Source organism: Elgaria multicarinata, chromosome 21, assembly GCF_023053635.1.
Source record: "Elgaria multicarinata webbii isolate HBS135686 ecotype San Diego chromosome 21, rElgMul1.1.pri, whole genome shotgun sequence".
Classification (NCBI taxonomy): domain Eukaryota; kingdom Metazoa; phylum Chordata; class Lepidosauria; order Squamata; family Anguidae; genus Elgaria; species Elgaria multicarinata.
The window spans coordinates 7,156,732-7,180,976 of NC_086191.1; the positions used below are offsets into that span (position 1 = coordinate 7,156,732).

A 24,245-nucleotide genomic window follows, 5' to 3' on the forward strand; every position below is an offset into this window, starting at 1 on the left:
TTTTTTTCTTTCCCCCCCTTTTTCCCTTCTTTTTTGTGGGGGACATGTTTGAACAACCCTGTATAAATTCAGAAGTATGTTTCATGTGCCACTAATTTGAACAACCTAGATAGGTGTGGTATGTGTGTACCCCATGTCACCAGTCTGTGCCATTGGTTCAAAATGAGAGTGGTCTTATGCTAGTTGTACATCATAAACATAATGAAAAAGGCGATGGGGGATATGTCCCATTTTTTCCAACTTTGCAGACCTGTATCATTAAATCCAGGAGGCAACACATTCTTTTTTAAAAAATAATAATCTTAAAACATTGGCTTCAGATTGTGTTTAAGAACATAAGAAGTGCCATGCTGGATCAGTCCGAGATTCCATCTAGTTCAGCACTCTGTTCACACAGCAGCTGACCAGCTGTCAACCAGGGACCCACAAGCAGGACATGGGTGCAACAGCACCCTCCTGCCCATGTTCCCCAGCGACTGGTACACAAATGCTTACTGCCTCTGATACTGGAGGTAGCACATAAGCATCAGGGCTAGTAGCCATGGATAGCCTTCTCCAGGAATTTATCCAATGCCCTTTTAAAGCCATCCACCATGTACATTGATGGTGCTATATAAATAAATAATAATAATAATAATAATAATAATCCAAATACGTGGACATCACCACAACTTGTGGCAGTGAATTCCATAGTTCAACTATGTGCTGTGTGAAGAAGTAATTTCTTTGATTTGTCCTGAATCTCCCACCAATCAGCTTCATGACATGACCCCTTTGGGTCCTTGTATTATCATAGAATCATAGAATCATAGAATAATAGAGTTGGAAGGTGCCTATAAAGTCATTGAGTCCAACCCCCTGCTCAATGCAGGAATCCACCCTAAAGCATCCCTGACAGATGCTTGTCCAGCTGCCTCTTGAAGGCCTCGAGTGTGGGAGAGCCCACCACCTCCCTAGGTCACTGGTTCCATTGTCGTACTGCTCTAACAGTCAGGAAGTTAGGGGAGAGGAAGATACATCTATCATTTCTCCCCTTGCCTTCCTTTGTTCCAAGCTAAACAATCACAGCTCTTGTAACCTTCCCTCATAGGAGAGATGCTCCAGCCTCTTAATTATTTTAATTGCCATTTTCATCACTTTTTCCAGGTGCAGGCATATAAAGCACAGTGGTTCCCTCAAATACCACCTGCGGTAGTAGAACTCTATGTAAATGATGATCCTGGTGACTGCATAGGTTAGAGAAGGAGATTGTGTGGTCCGTAACGACAAATACAAACCAAACCCAGCCTGCATAGCCAATACTGTGGGGATGATGGGAGTTCCACTCCCTCAAGAACTGGAGAGTGAAACATTTCCCATCCTTTCTAGAGATGGTGAGATACATCAACACTGTTGATACATTCTTTTGCATTCTATCTAGCTGGGTATCAGTTGGGGTGGACTTCCTTTTGTTATGTTCTCCTTCTGTCTCTCTCATTGCTTCCTTTAAGTCAAGTGTGGACAGAGTTGTCATTGGTTTAAAATGACTTAAAAGCCCTTGATTATGAAAAGAAGAATCCCCAACTCAATAGTTTCTGCATTTGTGGTAGTAGAGGAATGTAGTATGATGATAAGGCATTTCTGGGGGGGAAAGAGAGAGAGAGAGAGAGAGAGAGAGAGAGAGAATGGAAAACAGAGCACAATATACATTTGAGACTTCTTCAGCATTTCCCTTACCTGCTTTCTGGAGATGGTGCAAAGAGGAACAGGTGTCAGGTGAAGGTGGTGAAGAAGTGAGCCATGGTGTGTGTTTATATACTCTCACCGTCCTCACCTCTGCTTAGGGTGCAGCGTTTCCTGCCTGATGTTTTAATTAGTTACCTGGTCTCATCAGCATCATTCAACAAATTACCTTAATGACCATGAAGTCTTGGATCCACTTTTCATTTTAATTCACCTACTGTCAGCTTCTCAGAAAACCACACCATTGTCTTACATGTTAATGTTTCAATGTCAACTGGAAATCTTCTGCCAGGGACATTTTGGATCAAAGAAAAAAGGTAGCTATTCGCATCAGACATATGTCTCTGGAATATTTCAAGAACAGCACACTCTCCTCTTTACAATTTCTGTTGTACACTAAAATGTAATACTACACAAAGAAGAAGAAGAAGAAGAAGAAGAAGAAGAAGAAGAAGAAGAAGAAGAAGAAGAAGAAGAAGAAGAGACATCTCTTCTCTTTCAAAACATAAATAGTTTGAGTCTTTCAATATAAATTCAGCAAATTTGGATTTCATTTTGTACAGGTTTTTAAATGAACTACACCTTTGAATCAGGTATTAACCAAAATACAGCCAAAATTGGAGGACCAAAATTTATATAAAAATGAGTGACTTTTTTAAGGGTAACATTTGTATGATTTCAGTTATTAAAAACAAACAAAAATCTACCAGTTTAAGACCAGAGTTTATGTTTTCTCATGTTGGGTCAAGGATCACAAAGTCAGAACATTGGTATCAGGGTCCACCTGAAAGGGTCCTCCTCCTCAGAAGATCTAAAGGCCCCAGAAACTCAGGTCACCCAAGACCAGGGAATGTCACCAGACCCACAGGACCCAAGCCTCTGTGGTGATGATGGCAGTCCCTGGACTGGAGTGCCCTGTGTTTCTGGGGCCTCTAGCTCTTCCTCTGAGGAGGACATGTCCAGGTGGGGAACGACAATTGGAAGCAATGGCTGATGCCATTATAGACACGACACATGATCAGTGATGATGTGCAATTTCATAAATCACGATAGCTTTCAAAACTCGCCAATGAACCTACACATTTCCTTAGAATTTCAGACCCAAATCCTGACACGAAGAAGGGAGGAATTGTCCTATGAGTTGACACATGCCAGTTTGTTGCCTACACCAGTAGTCACATGGGTGAGTTAAACAGAAAGAGGGACCCCTTGAAGCAGTAAGGTGAGATGCTTCATAAAACCACATGGGGGCAGGAGAAAATGGGGCATCTTTACTGACCAAGGAACAGTGTGGGAGCATGGAGAGTAATGTGTATGCAATCATTTGGGGGAATAAAACTAGTTTTTTGTCCTTATGGTCTTTAAGAACATAAAGAATAGACTAAGGCAAAGTGTGGGTGTCTGGATGGTCTTTTGTTCTCATGTATGAAGTCATGTGCCCCCTTCATTCCAATCCATCAAATATATATATATATATATATATATATATATATATATATATTGTTGTATATTCATTCAGTCGCTTCCGACTCTTCGTGACTTCATGAACCAGCCCACGCCAGAGCTTTCTGTCGGCTGTCACCACCCCCAGCTTCCCCAAGGTCAAGTCTGTCACCTCCAGAATATCATCCATCCATCTTGCCCTTGGTCTTGCCCTCTTCCTTTTGCCTTCCACTTTCCCTAGCATCAGCCTCTTCTCCAGGGTCTCCTGTCTTCTCATTATGTGGCCAAAGTACTTCAGTTTTGCCTTTAATACCCTTCCCTCAAGTGAGCAGTCTGGCTTGATTTTTATTATTATTATTATTATTATTATTATTATTATTATTATTATTATTATTTATTTATTTATATAGCACCATCAATGTACATGGTGCTGTACAGATTACACAGTATATAGCAAGACCCTGCCGCATAGGCTTACAATCTAATAAAGTTGTCGTCAACAGTAAGGAGGGAAAGAGAATGCAAACAGGCACAGGGTAGGGTAAACAGGCACCGGGTAGGGTGAGGCTAACAGTATAGAGTCAGAACAAACTCAATATTTAAAAGCTATAGGGAAAAGAAAAGTTTTTAGCTGAGTTTTAAAAGCTGTGATTGAGTTGGTAGTTCTCAAGTGTTCTGGAAGAGCATTCCAGGCTGGTTTGATCTTCTTGCAGTCCAAGGCACTCTCAGAATTTTCCTCCAACACCACAGTTCAAAAGCAATATATATATATATATATATATATATATATATATATATATATACACCCAAATTTCATCTGGGAACTGCATTTTGAGAAATGTCTCTGTACTCAACTGTGCATTGGTGTGAATGCGAACAGATCAAGCTGGGTTATTTCAAAACATGGACCAACCAAAATCCTCAAGCATCCCTGAAGAAGGGGGGAAGAATTTGTTTAACGCACATTAGAAGACATATTTTAACTGTGAAACAGTGGAAGGAAAGGTGAAACATGAGGAGGATGATAACGATGAAGTGCAGCTGGAGAAGGCATGGGATTTGTGTGCTGTTGCTTCCACATGGGGGCACTATGCTTGATTTCCCCATTGGCTTGATCCAAAATGTCGCTGATAGAAGATTCAGGGGAGTGGGCAATGATTAGCCTGCTTGAAAGCACATTCCTGTGGTTTTGAGAGATGCTGACAGTAGATTGATGGGACAACAAATTGCCCTAAATCCTCATGGCTATTAAAGTAATTTAGTAAGCGAAGCTGCTGAGACATTTTGCTGGCTAATAATTAAGCCTTTGAACAGAAAACGCTGCATCAGAAAGAAGGACGGAGCAAGGTGCTTAGGGTATATAAGGCCACACCATGGATCACTTCTCCAGCAGCTTCACCTGACACCAGGACCTTCTCTGGAAAAGCAGGTAAGGCTGACTGTGGTAGCTGTCATGGAGTCATATTGTGCTCATTCATCCAGGCTTTATAGCATTGTATGATTCTCTCTCTCTCTCTCTCTCTCTCTCTCTCTCTCTCTCTCTCTCTCTCTCTCTCTCTCTCTCTCTCTCTCTCTCTCTCTCTCTCTCTCTCTCCCCCTCTCTCCCTCCACTTCCTGAAATCATAGCGACCAGAGATAATGTTTCTCTGTTGCAAGATTCACAGTGAATCTGGAAATTCTGAAAATTGTTGGTCCCTGCCTGGTTGTATGTTTTCTGCAAGGCAACCTGCCTGACGCCTGCCTGTATAGAATTGGGAGTTTAGAGCGCCCATCATATTATGTTCCCCCACTGTCCAGACGGCAACTCTTCAAACAAGAGTGAGATTGGGGCTTCTTTATTATTCGCAAAGTCTTTCAGTCATGTTTAAACCCTTGGAAATTGGGTTCACGGCTGACTCATTAGAATTTTTAGCCCTTCCTATCCTATTCTAAACCTCAGCACTGTCTAAACTGTAAAAGAGAGAATGGAGGGTGGCATTTAGAGAGGTGAGCTTCTACTTGAGAACAGGGGGAGAGGTGATGTGAAGAGGAGAACCAGAACTACAACTAAGTCTCACCCACCCACTGGTCCTGCAGAGGTATGTCAAGTTGGTTACAACACATACAACCAGTAACAACATAAATCCACTGTTGGAGCCTCAAGCCATACATTCTAAAGATTGGCAGTACATGACCATCATTGTCAAATTTGCTGCCTAGGACTTATTGGTGTTAGAGTCAATAGAATCTATGCAACCTTGTCTTCTGTCTGAGAAGGTGTCCCACCTGTCTCCTTGTACAACAGGTTAAACTGAAATTTCTGCATGTTCATTTACCCTATGATATGGTGGGTTGCACTGTGCCTTGCGTGGTTGAGTCTCGGGATGGGTCATTGAGCCATGTCCAATAACATTGTCTCACCACTCAACACATATTCAAAATCCAGCAGTGTTGGGGGCTCTAGAACAGCTTATGTTTTCCTAAGTTTCCCCCCCCCCCCCGCCTCTGTTGTGTTCCTTCAGACTCACCTCCATCACTCAACCATGGCTTACCGTGGACCATCCTGTGCCGTCCTGATAGCCCTGATGCTTATGTGCTACCTCCAGTATCAGAGGCAGTAAGCATTTGTGTACCAGTCGCTGGGGAACATGGGCAGGAGGGTGCTGTTGCACCCATGTCCTGCTTGTGGGTCCCTGGTTGACAGCTGGTCAGCTGCTGTGTGAACAGAGTGCTGAACTAGATGGAATCTCGGACTGATCCAGCATGGCCCTTCTTATGTTCTTAAACACAATCTGAAGCCAATGTTTTAAGATTATTATTTTTTAAAAAAGAATGTGTTGCCTCCTGGATTTAATGATACAGGTCTGCAAAGTTGGAAAAAATGGGACATATCCCCCATCGCCTTTTTCATTATGTTTATGATGTACAACTAGCATAAGACCACTCTCATTTTGAACCAATGGCACGGACTGGTGACATGGGGTACACACATACCACACCTATCTAGGTTGTTCAAATTAGTGGCACATGAAACATACTTCTGAATTTATACAGGGTTGTTCAAACATGTCCCCCACAAAAAAGAAGGGAAAAAAAGAAAACACCCAATATCCAACAACCTGATTTCCGGTAAAGTATAATTTGACAACTAAGAGTGGAAACACAGAACATATATATATATATATATATATATATATATATATATATATATATATATATGGAACTCAAGGCAATACAAGCTCAACATGGGATAGAACTATGAACTCTGGATGCAGGGATTAACGAAACTACGGTATTTCCTTTTCCTGTATATTGTGTTCTGGCAGATACAAAGATTGTAGCAGTTCTCTGCATCACTATTACTGCATGATACTACTACTGCTGTCTTCTCTTTATTTTCAGACTCACCTCCATCACTCAACCATGGCTTACTGTGGACCATCCTGTGCCGTCCCATCCTGTGCTTCCAGCCCAGTTGTTGGGTTTGGATCAGCAGGTCTTGGAGCAGCAGGGATTGGCTCTGGCTCCTTTGGTGGCATTGGCTATGGCTCCGGTGCTCTGGTCGGTCCCGGTGTGCCTTCTGCCAGTCTCGGTGTGCTCTCCGGAGTCAACCCTTCCTGCATCAACCAGATCCCACCAGCAGAGCTCGTGATCCAGCCACCTTCCGTCGTCGTGACCATCCCAGGACCCATCCTGTCTGCAAGCTGTGAGCCTGTATCTGTTGGAGGCAACACCCCATGTGCCCTTGGAGGTTATGGCCAAGCTGGTCTCCTCGGTCAAAACCTCCAAGGTGGTCTCCAAGCTGGCTTCCTTGGTTCTAATGTTTCACAGTTGGGTCAGGGGCGTTATGGGCTCGTGGGCCGAAGAGGCAGCATCTGCTATACCCCCTGCTAAATTCACATGGACTCTCAACAACCTAACAGAATGATCCAAGGATTTATGGCAAAACACCCAGGCCTATCACCTCCATGGCTTCTGCTGAAGTCAAAGAAAGCTGTAGAACTGTTCAGCATTGCTGGAAGTCAGGGCCACAGCTGCCTTTCCTGAATCTGTTTTCATTCTAAACCTTCTCTATCACACTGTTTATCTGCTTGTCTGATTTTTATTTATGTATATATGTTTCTTCTGAGCACATAAACCAGAACAAGGATGACAGGGACGAGAAACTTTGTCCATGACATATGTGGCAAGTCAAATGGCTAAATGGGGTCAAACAGCAGAGGGACGAAAGCTTTCTTAATATAGAATCTCTCTTTCCTCCCCTCAAAATATGTAATACAGGAGCTGTTCATTCGCATGTGTTGTATTTGGTTTTTTTCCAGGCAAAATAGCTTGTTGACAATTTGTTTGTCGAAATACCTTCCTTTTCACTCCTATTAAAACCTATTCTGCATCAGAGCCCTGGTTTCTTGTCTTGCTTTACAAAACTGTCCATTTTGAGATGTGGAAGCCCAACGTGGGTTCCCTGCTCTAAAAGGGTGAAATGTCTTTCCAAATGCTTCCATATTTGCAGTAAAAGCCTTAATGGGAAGCAGTTCGGATGGTTTAATATGGAGGCACCAGAATTTGCCTGATCATTTTTAGCTTCTGCCTTGCCCACCACCTGGATGCTGCCACCCAAGAGATGATCTGAAATCGTGTTTTTTCTTCAGGCTAGAACAGGATTTGTCAAAATCCACAATACACACCAATGGTCGAATGAGATTTTTGAATGGGTCGGTGTGGTGCAACGGGGGGAAATAATATCTTATCAAGTTAGGGTGTTGTTTGTTTAAACTCTCTGTAAATGGGGGGGGGGGGATAATATCTGACCAAGTTATGTTATGGAATTGTTCTCCTAGATGTTCTAATTTTCCGACCTACAGGCCATTGTCATTCTATGATGAAAAGCATCCAAAATGAAAGGGATTCAATCTCAGTCCTAGAACACCATTATTATTACCATGATGATGATGATGATGAATGTCCCTAGTTCAAAGGAGATAGTATGAGTAAACAAGGGGATACAGAGTTCCATGCACATGATCGGGGAGGGGGTGGTGGAATTGAGAGTCATGCATAGCTCACCTTAACCCCCTAAGGTATCCTTTGCTCTCTCTGCTAGGCAGCTATTTCCAAATGAATGGGAGGAATTATTTCTCCATTCCAAATGGTTGAAATGCCTCTCCCATTGCTTTGCCACTAGCTGTGAGAGTTTTAAGCTAAAATCATCTAGTATTTTCAGCCATACTCTTTTTGCCCTTCCAAAAAGCCCAAGACCATCTGATAATCAAAAAGAACAACCAAGTTATTTATGATGAAACATTCAGGCCTAGATTTTGATAGGTTGAACCCTGGCTGCTGAAGACAGTGGGGCCATTCAGAACACACCTTAATCCATGGCTTTAACCATGGTGGTTAAGCCAGGAAGCCAGGCTGTGTTCAGAAGACATCTTAAACCGTAGCTTTAACCACAGTAAAAAGTAGGGCTGTGCTCCGCTTCTCTTCGGATCAGAGAAGCAGAAGTGAATCAGGATGCTTCGCCTCCCCTTAATGCAAAGGTGAAGAGGATCAGGGGGGCAGCAGAGCATCGTGGAGCAAAGAGAGATGATCCCTTCCTTTCCCCGGGATATCACCCTACCCTTTATTCACAGTTTTTCCACAGTCCTGGGATGATCCCAAGACTGCAGAACATGGGGGTGGGTAGCGTGGTTTGTCCTGGCTCCTTGCGAGTAACCACAAGCTGCCAGGAGCCAGACACGGGGCACAGAGCTCCTCAGGAGCTCTGTATCCATTGGGGGTGGGGTGAAGGGAGAGGGTTGTTTTTTAAAACAAACAAACAAACAACAGCACTCACCATTTGCAGTCAAGTGCTCTTGCACTCCATCTCCTTTAAAAACAAAAACAAAATGGCGGCTGTGATGTTGCGTGCTGCATGTAAATGAAGGCAATGATCTTGCAATTATACAATCATGCGATCATCGCCCTCTGACTGCTGGTCTAGCCATGGCCTATCTTCCAAGATGTATAGAATTGGGAGTTTGGAGTGCCCATTGCATACTGTTCCTCCCCTGCCACAGGTGGTAACTCTTCAAACAAGAGGGAGTTTGGTGCTTCTTTCCTTTTTATTTGGAGAAGTCGTTCAGTCATGTTTAAACCATTGGAATGACATCAGAGATGCCGTCTCCTTGTATACGAAGTTAAACTGAAATTTCTGCATGCGCATTTACTATAAGAGATGGTATTGGGAGAGGGTTGCACTGTGCCTTGCATGGTGGAGTCTAGCTGAATGAGCAATGTCACGATTTCTGGATTTCTCCAGCTCGTACTCAAAATTCATGACAGTTGGTGGCTGTAGCTCCATTTCTAATTTGCTAAGGTTCCCCCCCACCCCTGCTATGTTCCTTCAGACTCACCTCCATCACTCAACCATGGCTTTCTGTGGACCATCTTGTGCCGTCCCATCCTGTGCTTCCAGCCCAGTCGTTGGTTTTGGATCAGCAGGTCTTGGAGCAGCAGGGATTGGCTCTGGCCCCTTTGGTGGCATTAGCTATGGCTCCGGTGCTCTGGTCGGCCCCGGTGTGCCTTCTGCCAGTCTTGGTGTGCTCTCTGGAGTCAACCCTTCAGGCATCAACCAGATCCCACCAGCAGAGATCGTGATGCAGCCACCTCCCTCCATCGTGACCTTCCCAGGACCCATCCTCTCTGCAAGCTGTGACCCAGTATCTGTTGGAGGCAACACCCCATGAACCCTTAGAGGCCAAGATGGTGTCCTTGGCCAAAACCTCCAAGGTGGTCTCCAAACTCCTCTCCTTGGTTCTAATGTTTCAGGGTTTCCCTTTGGTTGGGGCCGTTATGGGTTTGTGGGCCAAAGAGGCAGCATCTGCTATACCCCCTGATAAATTCACATGAATAGTCGATGACCAAAAAAACCGAACCAAAATATTTGTGATAGAACATTCAAGCCTGGATTTTGATAGGTTGACCCCTGGCTGCTGAAGTCAATGAGAGCTAATAGAGTGCTCAGAATCCCTGATAATCAGGCCTTTATATATCTTTCATGGATGTGTTTCGAATTTCAATGCATGCCTCTACACTTATCTGTTCTTATACTTCTTCATGTATAGCTTTTTTGTACATGTGTAGCATAGCAAAGAGCACAGGAATGGGAAAAGTTGTCTATGAAAGTTGTGTCGTGTCATATCCATAAATCAGGGGAAATAGTCTGGAGAAGAATGCTCTATCAATTTTTTTTTCATTGTCAAGATATGTAATAGGGGACCATTCATTCATATGTATTTCTTCTCCTTTGTTCTGTCCAAAATTGTTACCCCAATACCTTTTCTTTTCATTCCAAATAAATGTTACTCTGCATCATTATCCTTACTCTCCTGTTTTGCTTCAGGACACTGACTATTTTCATACAACCAATTGTAGTTCAGAATGTCCTTTGACCGTTGTTGTTATCATTTTCATGACAATGACATTCCCTCTCTTTTCCTCTGGTGAGGAACCCAGTCAAGGCAGCGTACATGACCCTCCTGGGCAGGATTCAAATTGTTGTGTCCTCCTCTGTTAATGTCCAGCCCTCCTCTCCATCTTAGGACATGTCTACACTAGGCAGTTATCCAGCGGTCATCTCTAGGTTGTTGCTGTGTATCCCAATCATGCACAGGGGATCATGGGTTCAACTAGGGATGACCACAGACTTTCCCCAAGAAACGGAGGATGTCCTGGTTATTCTGTGCTCCCAAGACTACCCCAATGACTACTGCTGGTGTGGTGTGGCCTCCTGGGTCCTCAAACAAGCACAGAACTGTATGGGGTAGCTCCGTGCCCATGCGGGTGGGATGGGCAGCAATTTAGTATTTATTTATTTATTGCATTTTTATACTGCCCAATAGCTGAAGTTCTCTGGGTTGTTCACAAAAATTAAAACCATTCAAAGTACAAAAACAACCGTATAAAAGCATGATATAAAATAGAATATAAAAGCACAAACCAAATGACAACCGACTAGTTGTCATCCATGTAGCTATTTTGGCTTAGCTGGGTTGCAGTTAAACCTCAAAAAAGCCAAGATTATGGCAACCAGCTCGATTGAAAACTGGCAAATAGAGGGAGAAAACGTGGAGGCAGTGACAGACTTTGTATTTCTGGGCGCAAAGATTACTGCAGACGCGGACTGCAGCCAGTAAATCAGAAGACGTTTACTTCTTGGGAGGAGAGCAATGACAAATCTTGATAAAATAGTTATGAACAGAGATACCACACTGACAACAAAGGTCCGCATAGTTAAAGCAATGGTATTCCCCGTAGTAACCTATGGCTGCGAGAGCTGGACCATAAGGAAAGCTGAGCGAAGGAAGAGAGATGCTTTTGAACTGTGGTGTTGGAGGGAAATTCTGAGAGTGCCTTGGACTGCAAGAAGATCCAACCAGTCCATACTCCAGGAAATCAAGCCAGACTGCACACTTGAGGGAAGGGTATTAAAGGCAAAACTGAAGTACTTTGGCCACATAATGAGAAGACAGGATACCCTGGAGAAGAGGCTGATGCTAGGGAAAGTGGAAGGCAAAAGGAAGAGGGGCCGACCGAGGGCAAGATGGATGGATGATATTCTGGAGGCGACAGACTTGACCTTGGGGGAGCTAGGGGTGGTGACGGCCAACAGAAAGCTCTGGCGTGGGCTGGTCCATGAAGTCATGAAGAGTCGGAAGTGACTGAACGAATAAACAACAAAACTCTTCAGTTGTTCAGATTCCAGACAATATAGTTTAAATGCAGCAGAATTGCCATTATCTAAAAGTGGAACATGTCAATTTCACCATCCCTTGGATGGTAAGGGGGGCAGGTTGGTGTGAAGTTTGGTGGGGGCTCGGCTCCCTTACTTTTTTGTAATAAATAAATAAAAATAAAATAAAATGCTGCCATGATGTCCCTCTCCCCTTCTGGGACATCGCACAGCCATGTAGACACTGGGGAAGGATCATGGGAGCAGGTCAGACTTAAATTCCCCCCTCCCTCCCAGTACAGGTGTAGACAAGCCTTTATTCTAACAAGCTTGTTAGGTAGATTAGGGTAAGCATCACTGACTGGTTCAAATTCATCCAGCATGAGCTTCATGGCTGAACGGGAGACTGGAACCCAGATCTCCTGAATCGTTTTGATTGGGTTTCTTGCATGCCCTGGAACATTGAATTCCCCAATATGGACACCCTTGAATTTCCAGGCTGCCTGCCCTTCCTTGATTTTTTTCTTTAAATATTACCTGAGGCCGCATGATGTAAACTTAGTGCCTCTCTACATCACCACGCCTATTTTCTTTCTTTCCAAGAACGCCTCTTCAATGATAGCCCTTGACATATTCCAAGAAACTAAAAATGGTGGGTGGATACAGCACGGTGTTTTCTTTTGAAGGTAGCATTAAATGAGGAGGGTGGTTTGGCTCTGGTATGGTGTAGGGTGTGGTGCTGTTTTTTGTATGTATTGTGTATGTTAGTTGGTTTATTTGCTTACAAATATATAGGGCTTAGATCCAGGTTATCTGAAAGACTGTATTCTCCCTTATGAGCTTGCCTGTACTTTGAGATCTTCTGGAGAAGCCCTTCTTTCAGTCCCACCACCTTCACAGGCGTGCCTGGTGGGAACATGGGAGAGGGCCTTCTCGGTGGCTGCTCCAGTGCTTTGGAACTCTCTTCCCAGGGAAGCTAGACTTCCTCCCTCCTTGATGGGCTTTCGGAAGCAAGCAAAAACTTGTTTGTTCCAGCAGGCCTTTGGAGAATAATCTGGTCCTCCAGTTACGTTTTCTTTTTTGTACATTTCTTTTCCTAGGTTTAAAATGTATATGTTTTAAATTTTGTAAGGCTGCCTTGATGCCCGGTATTGGGCAAAATGTGGGATACAAATAAATAGAAGAAGGAGGAGGAGGAGGAGGAGGAGGAGGAGGAGGAGGGAAAGAAGACCGAAGAAGGAGGAGGAGGAAAGAAGAAGAAGAAGGAGGAGGAGGAGGAGGAGGAGGAGGAGGAGGAGGAAGAGGAAGAGGAAGAGGAGGAGGAGGAGGAGGAGGAGGAGAAGAAGAAGAAGAAGAAGAAGAAGAAGAAGAAGAAGAAGAAGAAGAAGAAGAAGAAGAAGAAGAAGAAGAAGAAGAAGATATATCCAGTGGTTGCAGATACAACTCATAAGATTATTAGAAGATCATTGATGGATCAAAACATGCTGGATGAGAAGAAGAAGAAGAAGAAGAAGAAGAAGAAGAAGAAGAAGAAGAAGAAGAAGAAGAAGAAGAAGAAGAAGAAGAAGAAGAAGAAGAAGAAGAAGAAGAAGAAGAAGAAGAATCCCGGATCAGGGCAGGGTCCATCTAGTTTAGCATTTCGTTCACATAATGGTCAAACAGCGGCCTGTACAAGTATGATATGTACCAGCAACATAGGCATACTCTAATACCAGACATGGCATGTAGCCTCTAGCTTAGTAGCCATTGATAGTCCAATCCCCTATGAATTTGTCTAGTCCCCATCCAAAGCCATCCAAATTGGTGGTCGTTGTTATCCATTTTGGTAGCAAAAGACACAAATGAACTCTACGTTGTGTGAAGCAGTTCTGCCCTGAATCTCAGTCCAATTTAATTTTGCGTGTGGGATGATCCCACTGGAAACTGGCAATGGAGTCTGGGGGTTTCAATGTTGGTAGTACCATGAATCCATTCTGGGGTTTAGCCCGAACCAGCCCGAACCCTAAACAAGCTACCCAAGGCATTGGCCATTTGGGGGGATCGGGTTCAGCAACTTGGGTACCGCCTTCAGAGTTCTGCCAGGTTCTGATTAAAACCCAGAGCTGATTTACAGCCCCACTGAATTAATTTATTTATTGCTCCCTATCCATCAATTTCAGAGCAGTGAACAAATGGGATAACGGAATAAAAACATCGTTACAATTACATTTTAAAAGAGCAGGTACAGATTGAAGCACAGCTGGTCATTCTGGGAAAGCTTGTTGGAACAATAACGTTTTTAGGAAACATTGCAATGTTGGCGCCTGCCTGACCTCCAAAGGCAGGGAGTTACACAGGAAGGGGGCCACCACACTGAAGGCTCTTCTCCAATTGGACCACCAGGAACATGTCCTCAGTGGCCAAGCAGGTTAGTGATGGAGAAGGCGCTGTCTCAGGAATCCTGGTCCAAAGCTGCTTGAAGTAGGTGCTGTAATCCAAAGGAGTCTGATATGTTTTGTTAATTTTGCTAACTGGAGACAATGCTGGAGCCGTAGCCAAAAGCACCATAGCCAAGACCTCCTGATCCAAAACCAACCTCTGGGCTGGAAGCACAGCTTCTGGAGCGGCTTTAAGGGCAGCCCAACACAGGGCACATTGCAATAATCCAGTCTTGAGGTTACTAATGCTTGTACCACTGTGACCAAGCTATCCCTGTGCAGGGAAGGCCATAGTTGCCAAACTAGTTGGCAAACTCTGAGTTGAGATGGCCGCTTGGGTCTCCACCAGCAATGATGGATCGAAGAGAACCCCCCAAACCATGAAGCTGACCTTTTATGTAGAGGGCAACCACATTCAGTATTGTTGTACTGCTCCTTTTATTGTGATTTTCGGCATACTTTCATCACTCCTATTTTACAAGGAATACCTGGGAGATCTGATGTGTTCTATACAGACTATCTTTTGGCTGATCAGAACTCTCAGATAACCTCCAAGGTGGCTCAATTTTGTGCTGCGGCAATTGCTTGTCGGCGTGAGATGATATCATCTGATGGTGATAATGTTTTAATCTCTTAAAATATGTGGGACATATTTTAACTAATTAATTGTTACCATATATTGTTTTATTCATAGTCCCATTTTATTCTGTCGGTTTGGGGATATTATATGTGCTCATATTGTCGTGTTGTTTTGCTGGTCTTGTGACCGTAAATAAAATTCATTAATTCATCCAGAACAGGTAATGTGTCTATCTTCTGAACTTGGAATCCTCACCCACAGGGCTTCCTTCTTGCCAGGACTCAGATTCAATTTATTGGCCCTCATCCAGCCCATTACTGAGTCTAGGCACTCATCCAGGACTTCCACAGCCTCACCTGATTCAGACGTCATAGGGAGACAGAGTTGTATGTCATTAGCATACTCCAGATCCCCTAATGAGCACTCACAAAGGCTTCATAAAGATATTAAACAGCATTGGGGGGACAATATCAAACCCTGCAGAACCCCATAGCTCACTTGCAAGGGGGGCGAGGAATAATCAATAATGTTACTTTCTGAAATCAGCCCTGTACATAGGATGGGAAACTGAGACAGCCCCATGGTTGCCATGGAGGCCATGAAGATGGAGCTACAGATATGGCCTCAGCATGGAAGTTGAAGTCAACCAGAACCATGGTCCTGCATTCCTCCAACACCCCATTCAGGAACACCTTTGCCAGCTCGGTCAGAGAGGATGTTGGTTAGTACACCAGAAGCTTCCCAATCTGTCTCAAGGCTTGCTCCATAGTGGAGTGGTTTCTCCCAACTTCATGTGAGTAGCTCATTTAACAACATCATTTTGTGACAACTGCATAAGAGGTGTGATTTGCAGATATTGTCAGATTCCCATTAAGCTTGAGGGCAAAATGCCATTCCAGTGGTACACAGTACTGAAGCCAAAATGGCAGGGCAAAATCTGGTGCCTAAAACCCCAAAAAACCCAAAACAAAAACAAACCCAGATGTATTTCCTGGAAATACATCTGTATTAGGGGAGGTATTTCAACCTTTTAGCCTGTGGGAAAACTACACAATAGTGAGGATCCCATTTTCTACTTCCACATCATAATTGGTGGCATGAAAACCAACTGTTTCGTAAAGCAAGACAAGAGACCAGGGCTGTGATGCAGAATAAGTTTTAATAGGAGTGAAAAGAGATGCATTTGGGCAAAGATGTTTTGAACAAGCTCATTTCTGTGGGAAAAGCCAAAAAAGAACACATGCAAATGAACAGCTTCTGTATTGCTTATTTTGAGGGGAAAAGAGAGATTCTATATTAATAGAACTTTCCTCCCCTTTCTTCCCTAACTTTTGACCCAATTTAGCCATTTAACTTGCCATACATCTCATGGACAATATTTCTTGTCCCTGTCATCATTATCCTGTGATGTGTGCTCAAATGAACTAGACATACATAAATAAAAATCAGACAAGCAGATATATAGTGTGATACAGAGAGATGGATTTAGAATGGAAACAGATTCAGGAAAGATAGCTATGGGCGTCTTTGACTTCAGCAGCAGCCAAGGAGGTGCACAGGCCTGGGGATTTTGCCGTGAATCCTTGAATCATTCTGTTTGGTCATCGAGAGTCCTTGTGAATTTAGCAGGGGGTATAGCAGATGCTGCCTCTTCGCCCCACGAACCCATAACGGCCCTGACCAAAGGGCAACCCTGAAACATTAGAACCAAGGAGACCACCTTGGAGGCTTTGACCAAGGAGGCCACGTTGTCCAAAACCTCCAAGGGCACACGGGGTGTTTCCTCCAACAGATACAGGGTCACAGCTTGCAGACAGGATGGGTCCTGGGATGGTCACAACGACGGAAGGTGGCTGAATCGTGACCTCTGCTGGTGGGATCTGGTTGATGCAGGAAGGGTTGACTCCAGAGAGCACACCGAGACTGGCAGAAGGCACACCGGGACCGACCAGAGCACCGGAGCCATAGCCAATGCCACCAAAAGGGCCAGAGCCAATCCCTGCTGCTCCAAGACCTGCTGATCCAAACCCAACGACTGGGCTTGAAGCACAGGATGGGACGGCACAAGATGGTCCACAGAAAGCCATGGTTGAGTGATGGAGGTGAGTCTGAAAGAAAACATGAGTGAGTGAGAGGAGCATCATGCAGAAATGGTGGTGTGTTGAGGAGCAATGCTCGAATCTGTGTACGTACTAGAACACAATATACAAGTAAAGACAATCTCTTCTTTAGTTCCATCCTCCATAGTCCAAGGTTCAAACCCATGTAGAGCAGTTCTTGTACAGAGCTGCACATTTTTTTTGTGCCATCAATTGATGTTTTCTCTTCAACATTGAGATGTTGAATGAATCAAACTGCCACAAAAATTTTCCCAGAGACTGGGTGAGTTTCAAATGTCTCCTTTGGGGTTCATTTGAAAGGACCATGTAAACTAAGGATAATATTCCTTGTGCTATATCGAATGCTGCCAACACACTTATGTTAGTGATGTACTGCTAGCTTAAGCAACCTCTAGGGGTACATTAACACTGCAAGCTGACATGGCAGGGTCTCCAAGGAAGCCTTTTGTTCCAGCTGATACAACTGATGTGCCACTAAACATCATTTCATTAGTGGTACATTAATAATAATAATAATAATAATAATAATAATAATAATAATAATAATAATAATAATATGTTTCTTACCCACCTCTCCATTTTGATCAAGGCGGGGAACAAGAATAAATATAAAATACATAAAGCTGATTAAAAGTTTTAATTTGTTTATTTATTGCATTTTTGTACCGTCCAACAGCTTTGGCTGTTGGTTGGTAAAAATGCAATAAATAAATAAATAAAAAACATAGTATACATTATTAAAACATCCAAAAAACATCATAAAATTCCACTGGATAGGCCTTTCGGAATAGATCAGTCCTTATAGCTTTCTTAAATGCTAAAAGACTGTTAAGTTGAAGGAGGCCATTATTACCTTTCCCCCAGCTAGCTGGGTACTCATTTTACCGACCTCAGGAGGATGGAAGTCTGAGTCGACCCAAGCCGGCTGCCTGAAACCAGCTTCTGCTGGGCTTGAACTCAGGCCGTGGGGAGAGTTTCAGCTGCAGAAACTGCTGCTTTACCGCTCTGCGCCACACAAGGCTCATGTCTCCTCTGGTAGGCCATTTTAATCGCATAAAGTCACCAGCAGATTTGAACCCTTCCTCAATGATATCTGTGCAAGGGAACTTTTGGCTGCAGAAACTTTTCAAACTCCTTCCAAACTTTGGATTTTCTCACCAGGCACTCAATCCAACACTGACAGCTAGCAGAAATATTTTTAAACAAAGAATATTGGATGTAGGAGCGCAAACTGATATAACAGCGCTCACATCCTTAAGAACAGCAAAATGGCTAGCTAGCACAAAATACCTACACCAACTTGAGAAATACCTATCAGTACCCATGAAAATGGAACACCGGAAAGTCCTTACACGTTTAAGGTTTGAACAAATTGATACTGTGATGAAATGGGGGGAGATTCCACGGCATACCAGTAGAAGACAGGTTATGTGTTTGTGGAGAGCCAGTTCCAAAGGACATAACACACTATGTATTTGACTGCCCCTCGTGTGGCGCAGAGCAGTAAAGCAGCAGTTTCTGCAGCTGAAACTCTCCCCACGGCCTGAGTTCGATCCCAGAGGAAGCTGGTTTCAGGCAGCCGGCTCGGGTCGACTCAGCCTTCCATCCTCCCGAGGTCGGTAAAATGAGTACCCAGTTAGCTGGGGGAAAGGGAATCACGGCCGGGGAAGGCAACGGCAAACCACCCCGCTATAAGTCCTGCCAAGAAAATGTCAGCGAAAGCTGGCATCCCTCCAAGAGTCAGTAATGACTCAGTGCTTGCACGAGAGGTTCCTTTCCTTTTTCATATATATAGATATAAGGAAAAGTTATTTAGAGCCTTTTTTTAAAAAGAAAGTGAAATACTGGGGTGCTAAGGAAAAACTGAGTTATTTATTATATTCAATCAACCCATATGTGATACAAAGGGTTGCACTATTTGCAGTGAAAGCTAATAGATTTAGAGCAAACTTTTTAGATACTATTGGTGTGTGTTGTTATAAAGATTCAGAGATATAAATGAAATGTCATTGAGAAGCAATTAAAGGTTTCTGTGTGTCCGCTGTGCTCCTAACTTACTATCCTTTTAGTAATGCATGTTACGTTTTTGATAGCTCTGTAATTTTTAACCATATCTTGTATAGTATAGCAAAATGTCAAGTTTGTATGTGTTGCAATGATCTGTGGATTGAGCAGTAAACATATTGATTGAATGAAGAATGCAAGATAAGGTTCGATCCCATGCCTCACTCTTCTGGCACTGTGTTGTGGATCTATTCAGACCATCTCAATTCATGCCCTGGCTAACAACTCTCAGTTGTCAAAAGAATCAAAATGGCTTCCATTCAAAGTTTTTGAGCATATAAGTTTACTGGAGCCTGAATGTGTTTTGAATTTCATATTTTGGCCAGAATTTAAATTCCTTTATACATTTAGGCATGTCCTTCATGTTCATCATTACACTACTGATACACTAGTGGTTTTTTTTTCTATAGATGATGCCGTTTGTGGCAATAAATTGATTAAATATGATTATTAGGGATTGAAAGTGGAGGAAGATTTTGATGGAGAGAGAGAGAGAGAGAGAGAGAGAGAGAGAGCATGGATAATGGAGGACCATGTACCTCTTCCGGAATCTGCCTTACCTGGTTGTCCAGAGAAGCTTTCAGGAAGCAGGTGTCAGGTGAAGATGCTAAAGAAGTTATCTATGGTGTCCATTTATATACCTTCAGAATCCCCATCTATGCTTACGATGCAGCGTTTTCTGCCAAACATTTTAATTACAGTAGCTAGCCGGAAATGGTTTCATCAGCATCCCAGAACAAATTGCTTTAATAACCATGAGCACTTGGGGGATTTTTATTTCCTTTCAAGACATCTCCTGTCAGCTTCTCCGAAAACCACAATATTGTGCATTCCAACATGATTGTCTCCACCCACCCACAACTTTTTAACCAGAGATCAAAGAAAGAAGGATGTCCTGCAAAGCATCTTCACGCAGATGAAACAGTTTACATAAGGCTATTTGTCCTCCTCTTTGTCCTCCTCCTCATTATTATCTGAAAATGTAATACTAGATGGGGTGGGTGGGTTTCTTGTCTCTACAAATTACCTTAATAACTATTAAGAGTTGGCATTATTACCTTCTTTTTATTATAGCTACAGTCAGCTTCTCGCCAAACCGCAATATTATATTACAACCGTCTGATCTGTTTGTTTGAATGTTTTCCTTTCCTGGGAACTTTCTACCAGCTACAGTTGGGTTCAACACAACTGGGAAATGAAGGACAGCACCAAATCTGTAAGCAACAGTTCCCAGAAGCAGGGACACACCTTTCCTTTCCACCTGGTCCTCCTCCTTTTTATTTTTTCCATTTTCGTCCCAATGAGATGTAGTTAAAGTATTTTAGTGTGAATTACACAAATACTGTTTGCTTTTTCTAGGGATGCTTGAGGATGTGGTCCGTGTTTTGAAATGAGCAGATTTGCCGTGCACCGTCTTGACCCATGTGCAGTTGAGAAAATAGACATTTCATATTTCTCAAACTCTTACAGTGCAGTTCACAGCTCAAAGAAGAGCACCAAATGCATACAAAATAGATTGCACATGTATGCACGCACATGCACACATATACACCATAGGTTAAAATGTTTACATAATGCAAGTTGCAGGGTAAATTCATATGAAAGCTGTGTTTGTTAAACAAATATGTTCAGAATTGTGTGTGTATGTTTGTGTGTGTGTTTAAAAATAAAGAAAAATGCATGGAACAGGCTTATGTAATAATGCCTTAGAAACTGCTGTAGACCATAAATAGACTGATGTCTCCTATTTTTCTTTTCATTTAGTTATTTATTTAGTCGCTCTGGATTTCTCCCACTTACGTTCTTGTAGCTGCACTTACATTGCAGATTTTTAGTAATGTTCAATCCCTCATGATTTAGGAATATTTGCTCTCTTGTTACTTTGTTACAGTCACACCCAGAGTACATGCAGTTCTCTCTCTATGTGTGTGTGTATGTGTGTGCGTGAGAGAGAGAGAGAGAGAGAGGAAGAAGAAGAAGAAGAAGAAGAAGAAGAAGAAGAAGAAGAAGAAGAAGAAGAAGAAGAAGCAGCAAAGAAGCAGAAGCAGCAGCAATTATCATAAACTCACAGCAACACTGGCAAGATCTATTGGGGCCCATGACACGTGCCATATACTGCTTCCATACCACTTCCATAGCATTATATCTTACTTTGTGTAGGTATGTCAACCAGGGCTGTGCACGGACCCCCCGATTCACTTCGGATCCCAATTCAGACCTTCTGAATTGAGCCCAATCACTTTGGGTTGATGTGGACCTCCAGATTCACTTCGGATCAGTTTTAGGAAGGTCCGAATCACCCCAATTTGCTTTGGATTCGGGATTCGGATCTGAAGTGGTGCACAGCCCTAATGTCAACTGTCACAGGAAAGCATGATATATGAAGAAAAATGTTTGAGCATCCAGATTGAAATTCAAATGCCTATAACTTTTTTACTGTTAATGTTACAAACCTCAAAATTGGCACCATGAGAGCTTAGTGATGTATCCACATTCATTCCAAGCTCCAAGCAAATCCAAGCATTCCCTGATTTTTTGTGATTTTTTTCATTTTAAGCATCACCCCCTAACCCCAATTCATGCCCCTCTCGAGAACTCCATTAGTTTTCATGTTAGAAACCTCAAAATCACCAGCCTGAGAGCTTTTCCATGTATCCACATTCATGCCCAGTTGGAAGGAAATCAGAGCCTCCACTGATTTTGGGGGAATATATGAAAATCCCCCTCCCCATTTCAGAGGATGCTTCATCAGGTGATCATGACTGGGAGTTGAATCTGCCTTTCATTGCTTCAAAAAAATGTTCTCCTCTCCCGCTTTTAGCCATTCTAAACAAATTAATAGCAAGCAAACCACATGACAAAAAGATCTGAAGATCTCCACAAATGACTCCCACCCATGACTCTCTAAGCACAGTAAGTTTCAGGGATGTGGGTTTCAAAACAAAAAAGTTATACGCTAATCTTTTCCGCAATGCAATCCTATGGGAAAAATTATCCAAAATGGCGGGCGGATCGATCCGCTTGCAGTCGCTTCTCTTTGCTATGCTTCGCTAGCCACACGACGTGCTTCTGCTCTGCTTTTAATGGAGGCGAAGCACCCCACTCTGCTATTGCTTCTAAGAACCAAAGAGAAGCAGAGCACAGCCCTAATATTGGTCTTGAAGGATGAATAATAAAGGACATCTTTATACAAATTGGGCTTGCCTAGAACATACTCTTCATGCATCCACATGTTACCTTGTTCAGTAAAGATGCCCCATGTTGCCTTTGTTCTCTATTTCCCAATGAAGCATCTAGCTTTACAGGTTAACCAATGGATGCAGCTGTTGATTAAAGCAGCCAACTCTCACAAAATCGAACAACTGAGGCCTTAGCTAGACCTACCTGGAAGTCTGGGACGGAGGAGTGAAGATCTCGCGTTGTGATTAACATGAGATCCCGCCTCTGTTTACACGTAAGGTGTGATGACCTCAGGAAGAGAGGCATCACACCTGCCATTTTTTTCCTTAAAGGACCAGCAGTGCACAAACAATCGTGCACTGAAGGTAATGGTTTTGGTTTTGTTTTTTAAAAAATTGTTTTCCCTGTTCCCCACCACCACCCTAACCCCAATGGGCACCGCACTCCTGAGGAGCACTGTGGCCTGTGTGCGGCTCCCAGCTCCTCGCGAGTAATTGTGTGGAGCAGGGTCAAACCGGGATATAGCCTGGTCTAGCTAAGGCCTGAGATGCTTCATAAAGCAATACAGGACAAGAACAATGCAGGGCATATTGGCTGGCTAACGGCGCTGTGTTCTCGCCAACAGATGTATACAAATTGTGTAGAATCTGTTTTCCGCCCATTACCAGGTGCCTGGAGGAGAAGGCTATCAATGGCTACTAGTCCTGATGTCTATGTAACATCTCCAATATTACAGGCTATAAGCCTGTAAACCCTAGATGATGGGGAACACGGGTGGGAAACCACAGCAAACCAAGAAGTAGGATAGTTCTGAAGTTTCTGAACATTGTCACTGATGGCATGTCACATCAGTGAAGGCATCTGCAATAGCTTCTAATATTTTAGTTTTATGGTTCTGGAGCAAACATGAGAGAGCCCGAACTCTTCTCTTAAACAGGCAGGCTTTTATTAAATTTATATAAACATTACCCGAAAATACACACACACACACACACACACACACACACACACACACAGCTATTCCACTTTTAGCTGAGATTTATATGTTGTGGAAGTGCATTCTGATCCACACAGTGGTCAAGATGAGACAGAACACACAGATTCATTTCAAAATCTGGACCTAAGGAAATCCTCAAGGGTCCCTCAAGAAATCTTCTAATTCATGCTGGGCAAGTTACTCCAACTAGGTATGGTTCAATGGTCAAGATACCCCCCACCTACTATACATTTTGAGATACAAGCCATTTCTACCCTTCTCTCTCTCCCCCCCCCCATCCTGGGATCATCCCTGTGCATCCAAATGATCCCTCCATTTCCCTGGGATAATCCTTAGGTGTAGAAAAGGCCACAGTTGAAATAATAACAGGAAGGAGGAAGGAGCACGAAGATGCTTTTGTAAACAGTTTCCCCCACATGAAGGTGCTTTGCAGGATATCCTTCTTTCTTTGATCTGTGGTTAAAAAAAAAATCCAGGTTGAGGATGGATGGGGAGAGATCATCATGTTGGAATGCACAATATCGTGGTTTTCGGAGAAGCTCGCAGGAGATGTCTTGAAAGGAAATAAAAATCCCCCAAGTGCTCATGGTTATTAAAGCAATTTATTCTGGGATGCTGAGGAAACAATTTCTGACTAGCTAATTAAAATGTTTGGCAGAAAATGCTGCATCGTAAGCGTAGATGGGGATTCTGAAGGTATATAAACGGACACCATGGATCACTTCTTCAGCATCTTCACCTGACACCTGTGTTTCCTCACAGCTTCTCTGGACAACCAGGTAAGGCAGATTCTGGAAGAGTTATATGGTCCTCCATTATCCATTCTCTCTCTCTCTTTCTCTCTCGCCACCAAAATCTAACTTCCTCCACTTTCAATCCCTAATAATCATATTTAATCGCTCTATTGCCACAAACGGCATTGTCTATAGAAAAAAAAACCACTAGTGTATCAGTAGTGTAAGTGGACCGGCATTGTTGAATGCTGTACATGAAGGACATGCCTAAATGTATAAAGGAATTTAAATTCTGG

General features: G+C 43.1%; 1 protein-coding gene across 6 annotated transcripts in view; it reads left to right on the forward strand.

Moving 5' to 3' along the window:
* The window catches only part of LOC134412198 (beta-keratin-related protein-like), a 37,005-nt gene that overhangs the window by 11,886 nt on the left and 874 nt on the right, over positions 1–24,245 (forward strand). The window contains exons 1-2 of one of the 6 annotated variants that reach the window (XM_063146038.1): positions 4,553–4,594; positions 6,547–7,059. In XM_063146038.1, coding sequence (XP_063002108.1) covers positions 6,568–7,038 — 471 coding nt within the window. In that variant the 5' untranslated portion in view covers positions 4,553–4,594; positions 6,547–6,567 and the 3' untranslated portion in view covers positions 7,039–7,059. Of the gene's footprint in view, positions 1–4,552; positions 4,595–6,546; positions 7,060–9,533; positions 9,694–23,838; positions 23,995–24,245 lie in introns of those variants that run through there. The other 5 variants (XR_010026395.1, XR_010026397.1, XM_063146037.1 and 2 more) reach the window with 5 other exon arrangements.